At 18.0% G+C, this 13,866-nt stretch overlaps 2 protein-coding genes across 2 annotated transcripts; both read right to left on the minus strand.

Annotated features, from left to right (window-relative positions):
- Positions 1 to 4,174: 4,174 nt before the first annotated feature.
- PmUG01_00074000 (fam-m protein) lies at positions 4,175 to 5,053 on the minus strand (the record flags this gene model as incomplete). The annotated part of the gene is made up of 2 exons (XM_029006255.1): positions 4,175 to 4,840; positions 4,967 to 5,053. The coding sequence occupies 2 exons, from the start codon at positions 5,051 to 5,053 to the stop codon at positions 4,175 to 4,177; spliced, it is 753 nt and encodes a 250-aa protein (XP_028859231.1).
- Positions 5,054 to 8,572: 3,519 nt separating this feature from the next.
- Positions 8,573 to 9,619, minus strand: PmUG01_00074100 (fam-l protein; the record flags this gene model as incomplete). The annotated part of the gene is made up of 2 exons (XM_029006266.1): positions 8,573 to 9,406; positions 9,533 to 9,619. 2 exons carry the CDS (start codon positions 9,617 to 9,619, stop codon positions 8,573 to 8,575), a joined length of 921 nt encoding a protein of 306 aa, XP_028859232.1.
- Positions 9,620 to 13,866: the final 4,247 nt, after the last annotated feature.

Here is a 13,866-nt window from a genome sequence, read left to right on the forward strand (position 1 = left end):
GATATTTTTTTTAATATTGCAGTATATAAAATAAGGAAAAAATTAATAATAATATAATGTACTTTTAACGATGATAAAACATTATAATTATTAAATATATTTTTCGATATGATTTTGCAAAAACATATAAAAAGTATATAATTATAAATTTTTTACAACATATCCAAAGAAATATAAATTTTAAAATATATAATATAATATTTATTTTAATTTAATTTCAAAGAGTATTATCTTCACTAAAATACAGTAATTTGTATACATTTATAAATATTCAAAATATATAATTCCTTTACTTAATGAGATAGAATGCATATAGAATTTTTTCATTGACTCCATTAAAAAAAAAATATTTTTTAATATATATATATTGAATTTATATACAATACGGAATATATAGAATACAGAAGATATAGAGTATAGATAATACGCTCTTCTATATACTAAAATAGTAATTTCTATTTTTAATAGTGTCCTTTTGATAATAATTATAATTTTATAAACATTATATTTTGTAAAAACAAGTCATTTTTAAGTATTATTAATTATTATATTTACAGACCCACCTAATATCAAATAAAGAAAGTAATATATTCCAAAAAAGTTTACGATATAAGAATTATAACACGTTTACCTTTATTTTGTACATAAAAGGTCGAATTTATAGCATAATACTAAATCTAGAAAAAATATATATATTTAAAAAGTTAATAAATTATAATAATTTATTTTTCTATAATAATAATTTTTAATTAATTTTAAAATATACATTGCTAGTACACCGTATTATTTTTAAATGTTCTGTTATTATTTTACTTTTTTAAATTATATATATAGAGGAATTTGTAATATAATGAAAAAAAAAAAAGGCTGCTATAATTCTATTAACCGTAATATTGTCCTTACACCCTTAGTTCAATAATTTTTTGTCCATTCTTTCTGTAATTAAAATTAATATCTTTTTTCGTTATCAAATGATTATATCATAAATATTTAACTAAATTATGCAAAATAGAGTTAGATCAACAATTACATTAGTTTATTAACACATGTTGCTATTTTTTTAGTTACGGATAAAGCATTATAATACTATTTATTAATATTTTCAATGATACAATTACTACTATAAATAAATATTACTCTAGTAAATGTTCCCAATTTCTTATAAATAACCATAACACTCCTCCCTTTTTATAAATATATTTTTTTATGATCTACAATATATTAACATAATTTTTATGAATAATAGATATATAAACATGTTTTTTAAAAAAAATATTGTTTCAGTTAGTTAAAGTAAATATACTGCTAAATAGGAAAATAAAAAATAATAAATAAATTGAAAAAAAGAAAATATTTTAAAAATGTTATAAATGCACTAAATATTAATATTTAAAAAAAAATATAAATATAGAAAAAATATAAAACATATAATTTTTAGCACTATATATTATTATAATTATTTTTATAAATTATGAGTACAAATATTTTTCCAAAAAAGAATAAGTGCGTATATATATATGCTCACATGATTTATTAGTTCTTTTTTTTTTCCCCTTGTATACTATGCTTTCCCCCCTCATACAACCACAGTGTAAAAGAATAATTATGTAATTTTATAAATCATTTGTATAATATCTATTTGTTTTCATAGATAATTCTGGCTTATCTTCTTCAAGGAATTTTATATGCAACATATTCTTTATCTCCAAAGGTTACAGAATTCTTTAATAATGCACTCGAAAATTTTGTGTATTCCTTCTTTTTATTATAATTTATTTATTTCCTTCATATGTATAAGTTAAATTTGTAGATAATTATGGTCCACATAATATTTATTATGTTTTTTCTATTAGATTGTATATACATATATATATAAATTATTTTTTTTTCTTTTTATGAACAAGGATATGTAGACAATTTATTTAATTATTACTTCTGTGGCTTCTTTCTGAATTTTCCATTCTAAATAGTTTTTTATGTACTTTATTTCCATTTATATATTTTTTTTTCTTATCTAATATATCCTTATACAAATAGAAGCATTGTATATTTAGTTTTTTCTTTATATTATATTAATATTTTATGTAACATACACCAAATTCAAATTAGAAACATTTTCCATGATATTCTTTTAATTTTTTTTATTCTTTAAGAAACATTCATAATTAGATTTTCGAACAATTTACCTTATTCTTATTTCACTATTAATTTTTTTTTTTTTTTTCCATATTATAGCTATAATAATTTTTTTCTTTTTTCTTAGATATATTCCTTCATTCATGTGTGTCTATATTTTTCTATATTTCTTCTTTTTTCCAAACAGTCTCAAAATGATGCTATGCTTATAAATCCATTTGATTTTAATTAAAAGTATAGACTTCATATATTAATAATAGATTACTAAATTCTAATATTTTTCTTAAATTATATTTTACATTCTTCTAATTATATGGTTATTAAAATTCATAAAAATTTATTTCTCAGAAGTAATTTCAAACAAATGAATTTCTCTTATTTATATAAAAATTAACATATTTTTATTTATGCTTAATTTATTATTAATAGGTTAAGCAAGGGAAATGTTTGGCGTTTTTCTCAGATGAGGAAGAACAAAAAATTTAGAACATTATAATACATTATTAATAATAATATGTAAACGATAAGTATATATATATTACGTTAAATTTTTAATATTTGCTAATAATTAAGTTATTCATTTGTGTAATAATTTCATTATATATCTTATTTTGAATTTTCTTCATGAATTGTAAATATTTAAAGAAATAATATAAAAAATAATATTAAAACTTTAATTATAAGTATTATAAATAAACTGAACTCTTTGTGATTAGACTTTTATATAGACTCAAATATAGTTTAAAATATTGAAATAACATATGCAAAATGTACAATAATATTATGGAAACATTATGTTTACCAAATTCTATACACAGTTGTGGCTGAAATTATACTTTTTTGTTAGAAATAAAAGCCTTTAATTTTGTGAAAAAAAAAAGATGACAGTTCTTATTAAATAACAGAGATATTTCTAACTGATTATCTATATTTTTCAGATCAATATTAAATGACAACCATGCGAAATTTAAAATTTGTATCAATTATTAAAATAAAAAGAATTGAAATTATACAAAAAAATGTTATATGATAGATAAATAAATATTATATATTTTAAAAGAAAAAAAAAGATGGTATATCAAAAATTAATCTATTAATATCTAATTAAGTTTAACTCATTGGTATATTCTTTTAATTACACAAAAAATAAACAAAATGTTAGTCTTATTTACACAGTAGATTTCAGTATAATATATATTTACGTAATTTCTACAAAATCATATTAATTGTATTATGAAGTAGAATAATAAAATTATTAAAATTTTTAATTCTTTATTTAATTATAATTATTTATGATCCATAATTTAGTAATTAGTTATAAATAATCCATAATTAAAATGGTATGTTTCCTTATTATAAACTTTTAATTTCATATTTGTATGATCAAAAAAAACTGTCCGTGAATAATATTTTTAGAATAAATATTTTTAGTTTCTTATATCTCATAAAAATTATATTTAAAATTACTACGAAGTAGAATTTTTCAATAAGCAAAAGATTATATGTATATTTATATTGTGTAATAATTTCATATCCTTTGATTATACATAAAATAAGAAACATTTATTTTAAATTTAACATAAATGGAACATTTACAAAAATAAATAAAAAAATAATAAATATACAATAGAACAATATATAAACGGAAAAATGAAATTCCATAGAACAAATATAAACCATCAGAGTTATAAAAAAACTATGTTAAGTGTGCTATTTTATATTAATTATATAACACATATATTTTTAATAGACAAATATTTATATATATAAATATACATAATAACATATAATATTTTGAATTCCACACAAATATTACGATGAAATATAAATTAAAATCTCTATATCCCTTAAATAAAGAAGTAAATGAAAAATATAATCTTTTTTGTTATATATTAAAAAGAACAGTTAAGAAGACATTCCCTTACCAGATTACTGTAATTACAATTATATTTATTAAATATATCACTATTGATATAATATTTATTATTTCATACTATGATTTTTTTTACAGAATGACATATATTCCTAATTATTTATTTTACCCATAAATTAACTTAATTTTATTATATTTTTCATTATTTTTTAAGATCTTAGTCATAGCTATTATTATTATGATAGATAATATTACAATACTCACAGCAAATGATAATACATAAGTATAAGATGGTATTCCTGTACTGCTGTCTATTATAGAAACTCCTTCTAGTAATTCCTTAATCTTTTCCCCTACAGTATTCAAATGCCTTAATCCTAGTAATATGGGATATCCTATTCCTAACAGTAGTAATATAAAAATTATAATAACTGCAAATCCGTAATCTCTGAACCCTATTTTTTTTAATGATATATCACGAATTCTTCTATTTTTTTCAAGAAAATGATCGTAATCTTTTTTTTTAATCCATTTTTTTTCAAAATGGAAATGCTTTCCATCAAACATCCCTTTATTATAATCTACAATTTCTGTAAAATATTGCGCATTATTTAATGAGCTTCTCTTTAATTGTTGATTTTTTTTTTTGACTACTTTTTCATCATTTAATATATCTCTTCGTTCATTTACTCCATTATTTGAAAATCTTTCTCCTAAACAAATATTGTTTGAATCTTTATCTTGTTTATATTTTGATAGTGATCGATAATATCTTGTATCTAATTTTCTACCAAGATAAAAGTTATCATCTACGGATTTACTAATTATACTCTAAAAGAATAATGTAAATATTTGCTATATAATAGTAAACAAAATTTAATGGTAAAAACGAAATTAATAAAAGTAAAATATAAAAAATAACAATAATACAAAAATATATAAATAATTTTGTCATACCACATCATTGTTTAAGTGGAAAATCAAATTTAAAAAGAGAAATACAGAAAGTTTAATAAATTTAATTGAATTAATTTTTTTTTCCATTATATAGACTTATAATTTTATAAAATATTAAGAAGCTAACAATTATATATTATATTTTTAATTATAATTGACACAATATTTGCGTAAAAATTTATTTTTTTTATTTCGTAAAAATATAATAAAATGTATATAATTATTATAGAATGTATCACATATAAAAAATTAAAATAACAGTAAAAATATATTACATAATTTTTATCATAACTTTATATAAAAAAAACTCAATTTAACTAAAATTAAATAATAATATTAATTGATTCATAAATATTTAAAATATATAATTTGTTCATTTAATATAGTGCATTCATTAAATAATTTTTATTTAATTTTTTTCAGAATTAATTAGGAAATAAATAAACGTTTTCTTATTATATGTAAATATTGAGTTTATCTTCTGTACAGAATGTAGAGAACATATATATAAAAGATCCCTCTATATATTAATATAACAATTACTAATTTAAGTATACTTTTCTATTAAAATTTATAATTTTATAAATATCATCTATTTGGAAAGCTATTTATTTATAATAATATGTTTATTATTATAATATCAGAAGTAATAAAAAAATAAAACATATTATATTATGCTAATTATAAAACATCCACTAATTCCTCCGTAGCGACAAGCAATCATTCATTTTGCATAATTTTTTTAATAATTCCTATTTATATGGTACTACCTAATTTATAAAAACACATGTATTCTATTTTATAATAATGAATACTTTTTTTTTAGCTTAACATATTAGAGTTATTATATTTTTTGAAGTTTAATTTATGCTATTATATCAAAATGAAAAATCATTATATTTATCTACTTAATTTATTAACTATTTTTTTTAATTAATTACATATATTTAGAATAAATATTGACATATTTTAAAAAAAAGGATATTAGAGTTAAAATTGTTGTACATATACAATATACATTTACATTATTTTCATATTATTTCATATGAATACATTAACATATAATAACAATGTATATATAGTGTATAATATATACATGGATAATAAGAAAGAATAACAAGGTAATTTACTAAAATTTATTATTTGACAATTTTTCTGTTGTTATTTTTAGAAAGCACAAGTTATTATGTATTTTTTCCTTAAAAAATATATTATGTCAGAATCACATTTTAAAGGTTCAATAAAATAAATGGATATAAATACATAAAAAAATATATTTTATTATAAATATTTTTAAAGAAAATATATCAAATATAAATATTTATATTCCTTATATTCTGTAACCAAAGTAATTAAAATTATAAATATATTATACTCACAAAATATAAATGTAAACATTCAAAATGCATCATTATTTAATTTTTCTCTTAAAAATCATTACTTTTCCTTGAGAACAATTAAAAAATTAAAAATCAATATAAATATTACTAAAATTAACATTATTATATATTTATGTTTTTACAGTATTTATTCATTCTTCTTACACTTAGGAAGACGCTTATATAGTTATTTTTACTTGATACTATGATTTTTCCTTTTAACATTTTCATTCACAACTGATATTCCCATATATAATATAAATCACCCATTTTTAAAATTCATAATAATCCATATATATATTATAAAATTAATTTTGAAAAATAAGCTAGTATAGTAATGTAATTATTCTAAACAAATACTTATAAAAACTCTTTTCTGTTTCAGAAATATTCATAATTTATAAACATTTTTTGAGTTTTTTTTCTTAAAATATTGTATATTTTTTAAACTATTTATATATTTACTAAACTATGAAATGATATACAAATAAATAAATTTTCTTAAAATATATTTGTTTTTTTCCTTTTTTAATAGGAAAATCATATGTGAATTGCTCTCTTATATATATATTTGTATTAAAGAAATATTGTTATTTTATTCACCCCTAGATACAATATTATAATCGGAAAAGCTATCGTCTAAACATATTTTTTATACAAATTTATTGTATTTTTAGTTTATAAGATTCTCAAACCTATAATCATTAGGAATAATTATTATTTTATCATTTAATATTATTGTCTAATATGTATTTAGAATATTTTTACATTTACAATACATATTCTATGACTTTTTTTTATTTTTTAACTTTTAAAAATTCTTTATTATTTTTAATATCAAATTATTACACTTATTTAATTAAAACTTCTACAAAAATATAAAATTTTTTTTAATAGAATTAATTAACACCCATGTAATCGAAAATAAAAGTAATGTAATTACAAATCACTTACAAAAAATAATTATATGTTTTTAATTTAATTTTATTTAAAAAAAGAGCATTATTAATATAAATTAATTAGTGTTTTTCAATATAACCTACCTATATTTTCATACATCTATAAAATAATATTAACTAATTATATAATATATTAATAAACATAAAAAAACGAGGAAATATAACTAAAAAAACATTAGTAAATTATTATATGAACGTAGAAAACTTATATATTTTTTCATTGCCCCTAATAATAATATATCTTTTTCGATAGATATGAATGTATTTGAAATTTTTTGATTATGAAAAAAAAAATGTATATATTCATGTTATATAATCATATTTTTACTACGTTTAATTTATGAACTTAAACTATTAATATTGTAAAAAATATAAAATATATATTCTATATTTATAAAATTTCAATATAATATGTATAGAATTAATTTTTGAGATATAGAATTAACACTAAAATTAATCACAATAATAAAGTAATAAATCACGGTAATTCTACCTTTAAATGTACATATTTAGAATTACAAAGTTATTAACCTATTTTAAGTACCTGAAATTTAGTAATGATATCTTATTATATATTTATATTTTATATCACTGAAAAAAAAAAAATAAAAGTCCCTTAAATAGGTTTTATCAGGAAATAATTCAATAACATATTTCTCATAAAACTTATTTTCCATAATAAATATAAAGTTCTTCTTTATATAATATATTTATATATATATATGTACGCCAATACAACAAAATGCATTTAAATTTATATAACTTAAGACAAAAAAAGACACATATTTTCCAATTTAAATCTTATCAAACTTTTTTCAAAATAAGTCAACAATTATCTATTTTAGACTAGATAAAATTAAAAAAATATAAAATAGTATTATTTATAGTTAAAATTCAAATTAACACTAGTCACAAATAAAATTATACAAATTGCCCTACAATATATTAATTATAACTCACAAGTACATATTTTTCATTGGAATCTATAGAAATAAAAAATATATATACATAAAGACAAAATAAAAAATTAAGTTGAAATTATGAATTAAACTACAAAGTGAAAAATATTAAAATACTCAAATACAAAAAAAACATAAGAACATCTTTTTTTCACTGATGTGTATCAATGATATCAGGTACATGTGCGTACATTCATAAAATATAAGCAGCTATGATTGTACACATACAAATATCATTTAATATATTATATATATTAGTTCATATTGAAGTTTTCATTACATACAGAAAGATATTTTCTATTATTCATTTTATCTTTTCCTGAACTTAATTTTTTCATATTTTTTAACTTTTTTATGATAATAAACAATTCTTGATATAAGTATGATACCTAGTAAGAAAACAGGTACAAAATATATAAGGAAACCAAAAAAACCTGTTACACAGTAGTTTGCTTTAATATTATTTTTTGTTTTTATAACAGAATTTGTGAACCAGCTTAAAGGTGATTTCGTCAACCACATATGCAAAATTGCTAGAGCGGGAGAAGTGTCATTTGTAAAGATTTTTGAAAGATCTCTAAATTCTTTAAGATATGAAGAATATTGTTGAAGTTGAGTAGCAGATACGGCAGGTGAAATAAGAATTATTAATTTAATCAAACCATGTGTAAGCCCACATCCACAAAAATTATCTAATATGAACGATATCGCTAATACAAAAAACAGTAATATTGGTAAGGCTACTCGTAATCCGCATTTTTTAATCATTATTTTTTTGTAAATCTTATCACTAATTGTTTTGTTGTTTTTGAGAAAATCTACATAATCAAGTTCTTTGAAGATTTTTTTTTCTAAATGGGAATATTTTTTAGTTTCAAATATACAAGATTTATTTTTCATATCTTTTTGATGTCTTCTTTTATTTCCTTGTGAACTCCCATTTAATTGTTCAGTTTTTCCCGAGGAATATTTTTCATTATTAAACATATCATTTATATTGTTTACTCGATTTGGTATCTCTTTTTTTAAATACACAATACTTGAATCCTTATCTTGCTTATATATTGCCAGTAAACGGTAATTTTTTGCGTATAACCGTCTATGTTGGTTGTAGCATTCAACCAATGATTTACTTTGCCTACTCTGAAAAAATAGAAAAAAATTATTTTTTAATCAAATGAATAAATTCTCAGTAAAACAAAACACTAACAATAATAAAAACAGAAAAAAATAAATAATATATATACACTTAAAAGACATTATTATAACCATATAAATGTAAGAATGACATATCCAAGTTAAAAATATAAATGTAGGAATTTTATTATATATTAAAGACTTAAATTTTTGTTCCATAATATAAGTATTTAATACGCTAATAAACGAAGAAATGATATAATTAACAATAAGATAATTTTAATGATATAGAACCCTATTATTATTTATTTAATTTTTTTTTTTTTTTTGATAAAATTATTAAAAATAATGTATAATTACAATTTGTTTTACAATGAGAAAGGGAAATATAACTTCAAAAATATAATCTAAAATTGTTATGTTAATATTATTTATAAAAATGTAACATTATAAAATATACTATAAATATAATTCATCAATAAATATTCAGTGTATATAAGTTATTTATTAAATACAGTAAATTAATTAAATAATAATTTTTTTAATTTACAAAATAAAATAAAAAATTATATATATGTTTTCATAATATGACCAAGTATGGAATATATAGAAAATATAGAATGTAGAGAGCATACATAATACGTTATTCTGTATATTAAGTATAACTCATTTAATTGATGTATCCTTATTAATTTGTATATCTTTTTATTTTATATATCAAGGAAAAACTGGTTATTCCCATAATATTATTAATAAATTTAATAATACAATAATAAATGAAGAAAACAACATTTATTACAACTTTTCTTTTTATTCTCTTCGTCGTATATTTGTTAATTCTTTTATAATAATACACTTTATATTATGATTTATAATGTATTTATAACATCAAATTTATAGTATATGAACTACTAGAAAAGTATATATTTGGAAGATATATAAGAACTGATCATTTACTTCCTTAATATAAATATTGAAGGTTATAGTATTTAATTAAATATTATTTATACTATTATGTCTATAAGAAATGTTTATAAATTCATCGACCTTTTTTATATTACCTTTTTCTTTTTTAATGTTATATACATATTTATAAGAAATATAATAAAAAATTATTAAATATTTATAGAGAAATTTTGTACAAGGTATATTACATAAAAACATTATAGTTAATATAATTTAGTTATTTAATTAATTCGATAGCAAAGTCAATATAATTTTTTTTTATCAATATATGTTTCACATATAATTAATTTTTTAAAAATGTTCTTAGCACAAAAAATTACATAACATAAAAAGTAATCGTATAAATTTTTAAAACTCTAAATAAAAATAATCTTTCAAGAATTCTTAAATCGATAATCTTCTGTTAATAATTTAAACTTTAAAAAAGAATTATATACTAATGTATTCATAATTTCATACTCGCACAAAAAAAAAATATCTACTGAAAATATCTTTATATCAAATAAGTTATAAAACATATATTTCACATAATAGTTTTTTTATAAATATGACTTGCTATATTTACTTTTACATAAAAAATACATATAAACACGAGAACAGATATGTTTTTGATTTTAATATACGAAGAACAACGTAATATAATGAAAATTAAACTAATGTATTAAATATGTTTTTAAATGTTCATTCAAGTGATCACATAGAACAATAAAAAAAAAAAAATTATATAATTTTTAAAAATATTAATTAATTCACTAGGATAGAGAAGTTATATTAAGTCTAATTTTATAAATTAATTTAAACGATCTCATACTTATCACAATGTAAATACACATGATACATATTGTACGTATCATTTTTTTTTATAAAGCAAATATGTATATTATGAATATTGAGAAATATCAATTTTACTTTTATATGCTTAGAAAAATATATATTTATATACAATTCATAAGAGTATTAAATTACCTCAGAAAATGATTCATTATTATAATAGAACTAATGTATAAACATGCAAAATGTTAAAACTATTTAATATATTTTTTTCTACTTTTATGTATCCATATATATTTATATAATATTCAGTGCTCATAAGAAAAAATTTATAATTATGAAACGATTTCTGTTGCTAAGAATATAATTCCATTAAGTATAAAGAAAAACTTCATTAGATGTATGAAGAATATTATTTATAAAAACAATATTTGAAATGTAAATAGGATATAACTAATTTTCTCAAACACCAACTATGTATTTTATAAAATTTACAAGTACATAAATGGTCATTAAACTACAAAATAAAGTAACTAAGTTCATTGTAGTTGTACCTCTATCGTTAGAGTAAAATATTGTTCTTCGTAATTTATTCCTTAACAAACAATAAATTTACTAAAGGATTAAGAAATAAAAAATGCAACAAAAATATTATAAACAAAAGTATTCTTACAAGGTAAGTAATAAAGAGATATCCATACATGCTAAATATTCTATACTTTTTTTCTGAGTAATATTGGTATATTTCCGATATTAATATATAGAATTAAATCCTCTATATAATTATTTTTCAAAAACAAAAATATATTTATCACCTCAAATGACTAACATATAATAAACACTCATTTCTTGATTAATTTATTTTCCGTAAAATTTGAATTATGTTTGACATTACACTAATCTTTTCATCAATAAGTCGATTCAGTATAATCACTTTCATTTTCAGAATCATCTTATCCAATTTTAAATAATATATCTTTAATTATATATTATTTGTTCTTTCTCATTTTCTGATAATAATATATCGGTTGTTGAATTTAAGGTTCCATCTTCACAGTTCTAGTTAACAAAATATTTATCTAGGATACGATTAATGAAAAAAATATATTTTTATTATTTATAATATTATAAATGTACATATAATGGAAATTTTCTTATAATACATTTAATTTCAGATATCAAAAATTATAAGTTAAACTCTCAACTATGTTATCATTAGGCCATGCAATATAAATTAGAACATCCCTAAATAAAAAATATAATTCTGATTTTTTACTATAATAAAAGATTACATTTTTTCTTTCATATTAGTATTGTTTAATTTTACAATATTTTTAATTAAGAAAAATAATAACTGTTTATCTACAAGATAGCGATATAAATATATATGTATTTGCATTGCTCTTTTATATTATAAAAACGCATACAAATACATAAATAAAATATAAATATAAAGTATAAAAAATCATATATAATTTTAAATATATTTTTGTAAATATTTTCAACAAATTTATATAAAAAGCAATAAAAAAAAAATAATTTTTTGTAAATCCAATAATATTCCTAAACGTTCCAAAAAAAAAAGAATATATATATATATATATATATATTAATATTCGAACAGAACAATTCTAAATTTTTATAATCAATAATTTCCATAATAAAATTAAAATAAAATGACTTCTTTAGTTCATAGGGATTTTATTTCAGAATTAGTATAAATATAATATATGCTGTGAAAATTGGTGCATTAGCTTATACAATGTATATAGTTATTAATTTGTTGCTTATCATCCAAAAAATGATCTTTTGGCTATATACAGTTTATACCCTCTAAAAATTACGTTATAATTAAAAAATATAAATATTTGTACTACATACAACAGTATTGATAGGAATGAAAGAAAAAAAAAATAAAATAACACAAATTTTTTATATGACACATGTTTTATTAAAATGTGACATGAACCTACGACATGAAAAGAATTTATACAGTAAAAATATAAAATTTATATTCTAGGATTAAATTAACGTACAAACGTTTTTATTTTAAAACGTATTATCCAATTTAACAGTTTTATATAATTGTACCATCTTATTTTAATTGACATATTATTGTTTTTATATAATATAAAATAATGCATTCTTTTTATTATTTCTAAAGTGAAATTTATGAAAATTTAAGAATTAACAAATAATGTAATATATATATACTAAAAAAAAATTTTTATATAAGATCCTGATATACGCATTAATATCAATTTCATGGGAACCGGGCACCGACAATTTTACTATATACTTATCTAAAATATAGGTAATAAAATAAATACAATTTAATAATATATGTAAAAAATTTAATATATCCAAATATTTCAATAAAAAAAAACTTTTATTAAGGAATCAAAAAAAAAAAAACATTGCTTAAAACTTTTTAAATAAATATGCTACTATATAACATATAAAAATTACTATTTGTTTTATATACACATTAAAATATTGCTATTTTTATTGAATCATGTGTAACTATAACTTTTGTAGAAATATTCTAATAAGAATAAAAACAATTATATAATCTTGGAATATCTTTTAAATAAAAACGTTTGAATCTTCATATACTATGCCTCTTTTTCTATTTTACATAACTCATTTCTTTGCATTCTACTTTTTCTTTCTTCCTTAGATTATAACAAAATTTAAGAAATTTATTTCATAGATATCGTACAACTTCT

Source organism: Plasmodium malariae, assembly GCF_900090045.1.
Source record: "Plasmodium malariae genome assembly, contig: PmUG01_00_45, whole genome shotgun sequence".
In the NCBI taxonomy this organism is placed as follows: Eukaryota; Apicomplexa; class Aconoidasida; order Haemosporida; family Plasmodiidae; genus Plasmodium; species Plasmodium malariae.